General features: G+C 37.4%; 1 protein-coding gene and 2 long non-coding RNA genes across 7 annotated transcripts in view; 2 read left to right on the forward strand and 1 right to left on the reverse strand.

Moving 5' to 3' along the window:
- Positions 1-5: 5 nt before the first annotated feature.
- Positions 6-1,843, reverse strand: LOC117152190. 5 transcript variants are annotated; one of them, XR_004462490.1, is made up of 3 exons: positions 1,814-1,843; positions 1,307-1,657; positions 6-1,220 (listed from the first exon to the last, which is right to left on the reverse strand). It is a non-coding gene; the product is annotated as an uncharacterized LOC117152190 (long non-coding RNA). The 5 variants fall into 5 exon arrangements; XR_004462488.1 differs by having other exon boundaries at positions 1,307-1,739; positions 1,814-1,839; XR_004462487.1 differs by having other exon boundaries at positions 1,307-1,754; positions 1,814-1,839.
- Positions 1,844-2,144: 301 nt separating this feature from the next.
- Positions 2,145-2,733, forward strand: LOC117152189. Its single transcript, XM_033323071.1, has 2 exons — positions 2,145-2,347; positions 2,449-2,733. The coding sequence occupies exons 1-2, from the start codon at positions 2,164-2,166 to the stop codon at positions 2,697-2,699; spliced, it is 435 nt and encodes a 144-aa protein (XP_033178962.1). The 5' UTR covers positions 2,145-2,163; the 3' UTR covers positions 2,700-2,733.
- Positions 2,734-6,833: 4,100 nt separating this feature from the next.
- The window catches only part of LOC117152187, a 2,411-nt gene continuing 1,684 nt past the window's right edge, over positions 6,834-7,560 (forward strand). The window contains exons 1-2 of the long non-coding RNA XR_004462484.1: positions 6,834-7,002; positions 7,401-7,479. This is a non-coding gene — a long non-coding RNA (uncharacterized LOC117152187). The remainder of the gene's footprint in view (positions 7,003-7,400; positions 7,480-7,560) is intronic.

A 7,560-nucleotide genomic window follows, 5' to 3' on the forward strand; every position in this document is an offset into this window, starting at 1 on the left:
AAAAAAAAAAAAAAAAAAAAAAAAAAAGAAAAATGATACGGACGTGTTAAACTACGGCGATGAAATAAGTCAATTATTTTTATTCGAGAATAGTAAGATACAACAATTGTGCCTTATATATCTTAGATTCAGATATTTGTTCTATGAAAATACGTTCTATAGATGCATCCTTCTCCACTGCGTAACGTTACATCGATATGATTGGATTAAAAATGCAAACTAAAAGTATCGATGATTATATATTATATAAAAATTAAATAAATAATATGTTTATTAAAAATCATTCGTTATATCGTTTCCTTGTCTCCTTTATCCCGTGTTCCACACATAGTTTTCCACGCTAGTTGTACAAACTAGTCCGATAGTTATTCCAACTTGCTAAATTAGAATTGCCAAAGCGATGATTTCCCAGTCGCTTCGACTACCTAACTGACAACACCCGCTGAAATGTGGCCAACGAAATGACTCTATGGGCGAAGACAAATTTCATCTTACGAGATAGTAAACTTTGTTCCTGCGAAATGACGATTTCCTGTGTCCAATTTGTGGTCTGCATTTTATGCCATAAATCTTCTTTATTTAGAAACATATTCTTTTGTGTTTATTTGGTTTATATGTGTCAAGATATATGGAGGATATGAAATATTGGGAATGTAGGAGAAAGGAAATAGAGCGTTGTATGTGGAATGCATATAGAGAAATACTAGACGAATATTCAAACTTAATTTTCTCGAGAACGGAGCTCTGTGCGAAAAATGTTAACTCTCGATGATATATACGGGGAAATATATATTTTCGATTTACTTTCACGCGAACAATTTTCCGATTGTTCAACGATTTCGAAAACTGTAGTTTAAATTCGTTTCTCTCAAAACAGTATTTTCGAAACAGGCAGATCTGATTGCCACAAAACCTTTGAAAAATGTTTCAGATCGAATGTCTCGGGAACCGGTACGAATTGTTGGGTAAAAATCGAGGACCAGTCATAAGCATTCAAAAATGTTGATTCGTAATAGCAGTTAGGAAAGCGGAAGCTTTTTCTCGTAGAAAAGATGTGTCGTCTATGTATCGATAACGAGAAGGCTGTAAAATAGATTGTTATTGTCAAACAGTGCGCATAAAACGAACACTTAAACACGGTTGGCTGCTTCTCATTGAATAAATTTGCATTCACCAGGAAGAACACGATCCGTAACTTGTCATCGTTAGATGTATCGTACCTGTAACCATGAATAACGATACACAGGCTTTTTATCATACGAACTGTGAAACTTAGCACAGTTTACATCGTACGCGTCACGCTTACCATTTATTTCTTAACAATGTGGCGTAATAAATTTCTTTTTTCTATGCTTGTACATTTTTAATTGCTGGGAAAAATTTAGTTGTTCAATCTGCGATTAATATATATCGTTATTATTAATTACATGGATTTCTTATGCTATCATCATAGTTATTACAACTAATTGTTGCAATGTTTGATTTCACCATTTTCTCTGGAACGCTGACGAAATTTGTCGAAAGATGATCTGTTTCAATTTTCAACACTATCGTTTCATTTTATTTCTTGGCTACGCGATTGTCCATTTTTGTCGAAGTAACTGCTTCAAGAAAAATTCTACATCTTTATTTACGTACATCCGTGACCTGGAGACTGCTATTACGCAGAAATATTGTAAATAAGGAGCGGTGCATATTATTGTACCCTTAAGTATACTTTATGTTTTGGGTTGCAAGGTCTAGGAACAAAGGAACTAATAAATAGATTTCTATTTATGTTCCCTGTAGCTTCTAGCCCAAGCTATAAGCTTACCTTTCTTGGTAATGTCCTTTTGTTATAAATATATGAACCTGCTCCCTATCATTCCATCGTCTAATAACACTAAGAGATAACACTAAGGATATGAATCAGCATAAACTTACACATTATACTTATACTTATACTGTTGTTATTTCTGTATTTAGAGATGGGATCACAATAGCTATTAGTTTATTCTTCGGATAAATTTATCACACCGTTCCGAGCCGAATAACCTTTCTTGCACTTTTTTATATGGACTAGGGATAAAAACAAAAGAATAGCTTAAACCTATCGATTAAATCTATCGATTATATCTAGAACTATTTTCTAGTTACTATTTATTGTAACTAGCGCATCTGTATATGGATAGCGAGTGCGAACTCACGTTGTCATTTTCAACATATACTTATACTTTTAATTATTTCAATATACTTTTCTATTACAAATTTATCCACTCGTTCTTCAATCGGTTAACCTCGACAATTTTTCGTTGCTCATCTATCACAAACATAACGTCATCTGGAACGCAAATATTTGTGTATGTGGGTATGTAAAACTTAAAGATGCCAAAATATACAGAATGTACGTACAAATATATGGAATATCCAGTATCACGCACACTGTCTAATACGTATCTTTTATCACAGGACCCTACACATCTTTCTTCTTCTTCGATCCTATTCACTGCAACATGAACTGTCAGAAACATATGCATTCGGACCATCGTTTTCTCCAACTTACCAATCCACATACCCAATCGATAGACCGTGGATTTTTACGCAGTTACTGGAAACTTAACGACGCAAAATTGCACAGAATGCACACGATACAAGAGGCTATACGAAATACCCAAAGCATAGGGTTTTCTATTAGGTTGATAATAGATGATAAAGATTAGGTTGATAATAGATGAACAACAATTTCTGTTTTATATTATTTTATTGAATTAGGTATCATCCATTTCCTTCTATTTCTCTTATTACGTTCGTGCATAATTCGATAAACTAATATAAAGCAAAAAACATCGTGCGTCTATTATTTCCTTCTAAAATGAGAGAAACTTTTCGAACAACCTACTACGATACTTGTTACTTGGTATGTAAAACAATTTTCTACCTATAGTTTCTCTCGGTTACATCGTAAGAAATACGAATTTACAGCGAAATCCATAGTCTATCAATGGCAGCAAATTAGAAATCCCATTACTAGCCTATACTTACGATACGACATATCTCGAACATATAAAAAATAATTACGAAATCGTAGCAACGATAAAACAGTAGAACAGAAGCGGGTAGATATGCTCGTCGACACAGACAGGAACGAAAATAGAGCGGAAAGAAAGGGGGACAGTTAACCGAGGGATGCACACGTCGGTTGGAAAGAGAAGATATCGTTCGAGCTGTCTATCTACGAATCTGTGTATACAACTAAAAGAGCAAGATAGAGAAATTTGTTAGTAGGTGGAGAAAGGAGAAACGAGGAAAAAGCTGCGTGTTTCTCGTCTCTGACTGGTCTGAATCTGGTGGTCGGTGAAGTTATCGGAGGTCGTAGGTGGGTAAACGGCTAGGTGGATAGGTGGATAGGTGGAAGAGGTTCTTCAGGGATGCGGATTCCGTTGGTTTCGATAGGATGGTAGGCGGTCGCAACCGGTTTCATAGGTCCCTTACGCTCGAGTTCGCAGGCGTCGAAAACAGGTGCTTGACTTGCGCCGTCGTACGGCCACCCGTTTCGCTTTTCCTCCCAGAAACACGCCCTTCCTCGTGGTTACGCCGACGCCTCCGACGCATCCGATGCCACCCTTGCTCCCAACCGTCAGACGCTCGCGAGACGCCGACGCGATTGCTTCTTTTATTTCCATCTTATTCCCCTTTTCTTTATTCCTCCGCTCTTTCCTTCACTGCATGGTATTCTCCATGATATCGCGCATTTTCTTTCCTCCACTCGTCGCGCTGCTCTGCAAGATACGTTTCACTGTACAGCTTCGAGTATTAAGTTGTCCGGAAAGTGTCTTTCTTTTACAGACACGTCCCTTACAACGATGCATTTTTATACAAACGTGAAACCTAATCCGTCGAACGTTACGATCTTTATTTTCATAGGACAAAATGGATTATACGTAATTCAAAAATCTTCTGCGTCCATTATTTCCTTACAAAACGAAAGAAACTTTTCGGACGACCTAATAGTACGTTTACATCGTTGTTCATTTTGCAACTTACTTGGTATACTTTTTCTTCGTACGTCGCGATGCTTGTGGATATGAAAGATAACAATTTTGTCGTAGACTACGAATATGCATGTTGCGTCTTGAAAGATCACTTTGTTAAGTTTGTACCGTCTCTTTGGTAGACGAAGAGATGGTGGCATATTACGGCCAGGGAAGAGCAACCGCTCGAGTTATTAGAGCAAAGTCTGGTTGGAAAATAATTGTTGTTTCGTAATGTTTCTCTGGCAGAAACGAGTTCTCTGTAGAAGACGAGCAGTCTGGGCTGTTCAAACAAGCTTTGCTCGGAAATGGATTTTCTATTTATCGATTTTTCATTTGTTCTGTTTCTTTTGTAATCGAACAAACGATTTATATCGTGGCTACAGCAGATGATGGTTGTTAGAATAAAATCGGCTTGAGAAGCAGCTTGTTATTTGGTACCGTTCCTTTGGTAGTGGAAGCGCAGTTATTGTTCTGGCCATTTTATTACGTGGCAGGAACTAGGCACAGGATTAAAATCAAATCCCTCGATAAACAAGCACCAGCATTCGACTCTGATCGGACATCTCGATATAACGTCCAATCGTCCATCAACCGTTGTACAATTCCTTTGTCAATTAGCTTTCACATCAGACAAATGGGACGAGCAACACGCGAATGGCGATCTTCGCTAAGATGCCATTACGCGGTAGCTTAGAAACTGCGTTCTTTCGATCATTTTCAACTCGATGATATTTTCTAACGCTAAGAGAAACTTCAAATTCCAGTAAAATACGAAGGAACATTTGTACACTTTCATTCCCATGGTATATTTCACCATTAAAAGCTACTCGAAAAATGCAGAAAAATTGCCACTGTTATGCGTCTCGACTCGTATCTCGTGCGAATTTTACGTTGTATATTATTCCCTTGAAACGCTACGAATCTTCCGTGTGGCTAAAACGACAGCAAGATAGAGGGATGGAAAAAATTGAAGGATCGAACCGAAGAGAGTCGAACCTGTATATTTGTGGCACTGGCCTGGTAATATCGTGAAAATACTCGAGCTACACGACCGGGGTCACGTAGAGTATCGAACGAGTAAGGGAAATTTCGAGTGTGGGAAAAAGCCCCTTGGCTGAGGTTAACCGATGTCAGGTGGAAGAGGAGTTTAAACGAGATCGGGCAGGGAACAAAGCAGTGGGTACCGAGGAAATGAGCAGAGGTGGTGAAGTGTGGAAGGTAGTAGTGGCACGTGAATTGGCGCGTAAGTAGAGGTCAACTGGTGGCAGGTGGAGGATGGAAAGCATAGGCGGAGCCTTCAGTTCCGCCTCCACCTACAATCCCACCTCTTACTATGCTCCTCGTTTTCCCGGACTTTTTCCAACCTTCCCTCTTCTGTACTTTTTCCCCATTTCTATCGTTCCCTCTCTCTCTCTCCCTCTTTCTCTCTCTCTCTCTCTTTCTTCCTCTGTCTCGTATTATACGACACGTTCTCGCTGGAACTTGGCGCACGGTTAGCAGCAGTCTAGTTTCCGTAAAAATGTTGTTCTTCTTTTGCCTCTGGTAAAATGTTATTCTACCGCTTGGTTCCCGCCTCTCTTCTTCCTCTCCTTTCCTCTTCTCTTCTCTTCTCTTCTCTTCTCTTCATAGCAGGGGCTGTCTTTATCCACGGTGAAAAGAGTCGATCCATACGCGATCCTTTGGCGAAAGCGCACCTGCAAACCGCACGGCCCCACCTTCGTTTCCAGTTCCACCTACTCCAAGCTAGTGGAACAAGCTTCTAGCGGGCTACAGCCATTTTGCGGCAGCTTTTTTCCTCCCGACCACTCGGCCCGACCTTGTTCGCGCTTCATATTCCTCGTGTTCTACGCGAATATCGTTTTCAGAGTATTCTCTGCCCTCGCGGTTAGATAAGAAGAGGAAATTAAAGGAAACGTTTCCTGCCACGTAGCCAGTGGCAGTAGAGTTTGCGCTGCAGCTTCTGCTACAGAAACTTATTTCACCTTTTTCTGTCAATTTTGGTTTCTTATTTTTTTTAGAGATTTAATTTATTAACGCAGGGACAGAGTCGTTGTTGCATGCTTTGCGTACAGACGATCGATACATTTATAGCAATATCGACAGAGTTAAGCTAAGAGTTTCAGAGTTAACGATAAATTCAGATTTATGTAAAAATTTGACACTGTGAAAATAAGACGTAGAATGTTACAGATGGACGCTTCGTCAGGGACTAAAGTTATATGCAAATATCTTCTGTATATTCTGGAAGAAATGAAAATGAAGTAGTAATACTCGAATATAAAGAACCTTGGGTTACTTTAATCTGAAAATATTCTATGTAAAGATATTTAAAATAATAATCCGCGTTGTGTATATTTTAAAGGAAATGCAAGTAAAGAATTTTGGATTATTCTACCGTAAAAATGTTGGAAATTGCCTCCTGCGCTATCTTAAAGGAAAGAGACACAAAGTAGCGATACTTAGAATATAAATACTTGGATTATTCTAAGGTGAAAATATTCCAAGGGAAAATTCGTATTTAAAATATTGCTTCGTCCTATTTTAAAAGAAATGAAAGTGAAGTAGCAATATTGGAATATAATGCAGCAGAGTTTGGACTGTTTTAATGTGAAAATAGTCGACACAAAAGTATTTAGAATGGCGCACTGCGCTATATTTTGGAGAAAATGGAAATAAAGTAGTAATATCCGAATATAAGGAAACAGGATATTCTACTGCCACTTGACACTGTTTACTGGAAGATGATGAAATAAGAAAAATGTTTAAAATGTCTAAATATAAATGCAAATTGAAATTCATAATAACTCGAGTTAGAAAGAAATTTATTAATCGCAGAAGAGTCGATTTTGTAAAATTTCCAAGGAAAAACCAATATTTACTTTTTCGCTCCATTGTTTGCTGTAGGTTCATCAGGTTCAAACGAAATGAACGTAAAAATATGAAAGTAGAGGTTTCGCCTTCCAAAGTTACCTCACACTGATTCCTCTAGGTATGATCATTTTTTACAAAATTATTCAAAGATGGACAATTTCACTGGGAAGATTTTTCTGATGCCTCAATTAAATATGTAATTTAATATGTGACTTAACTATTTAGTATGAGACTAAGAATGATCATTTTTCAGAAACCTATTCAAAATTGAAAGATGGACAATTTCACTGGGAAGACTTTTCTGATGCCTTAATTGTACGTATTACAATTAAATATGTAATTTAATATGTGACTTAACTATTTAGTATGAGACTAAGAATGATCATTTTTCAGAAACCTATTCAAAATTCAAAGATGGACAATTTCACTGGGAAGACTTTTCTGATGCCTTAATTGTACGTATTACAATTAAATATGTAATTTAATATGTAACTTGACTATTTAGTATGAGACTAGGAATGATCATTTTTCAGAAACCTATTCAAAATTCAAAGATGGACAATTTCACTGGGAAGACTTTTCTGATGCCTTAATTGTACGTATTACAATTAAATATGTAATTTAATATGTGACTTAACTATTTAGTATGAGACTAAGAATGATCATTTTTCAGAAA

Source organism: Bombus impatiens, unplaced genomic scaffold, assembly GCF_000188095.3.
Source record: "Bombus impatiens unplaced genomic scaffold, BIMP_2.2 scf_0765, whole genome shotgun sequence".
Taxonomy (NCBI): Eukaryota; Metazoa; Arthropoda; class Insecta; order Hymenoptera; family Apidae; genus Bombus; species Bombus impatiens.

Coding starts and splice junctions, on each gene's coding strand:
- LOC117152189 (XM_033323071.1), top strand. CDS start 2,164: ATGGATAGCGAGTGCGAACTCACGTTGTCATTTTCAACATATACTTAT. Junction 2,348..2,448: donor GCAAATATTTGTGTATGTGG/GTATGTAAAACT, acceptor CTTTTATCACAG/GACCCTACACATCTTTCTTC.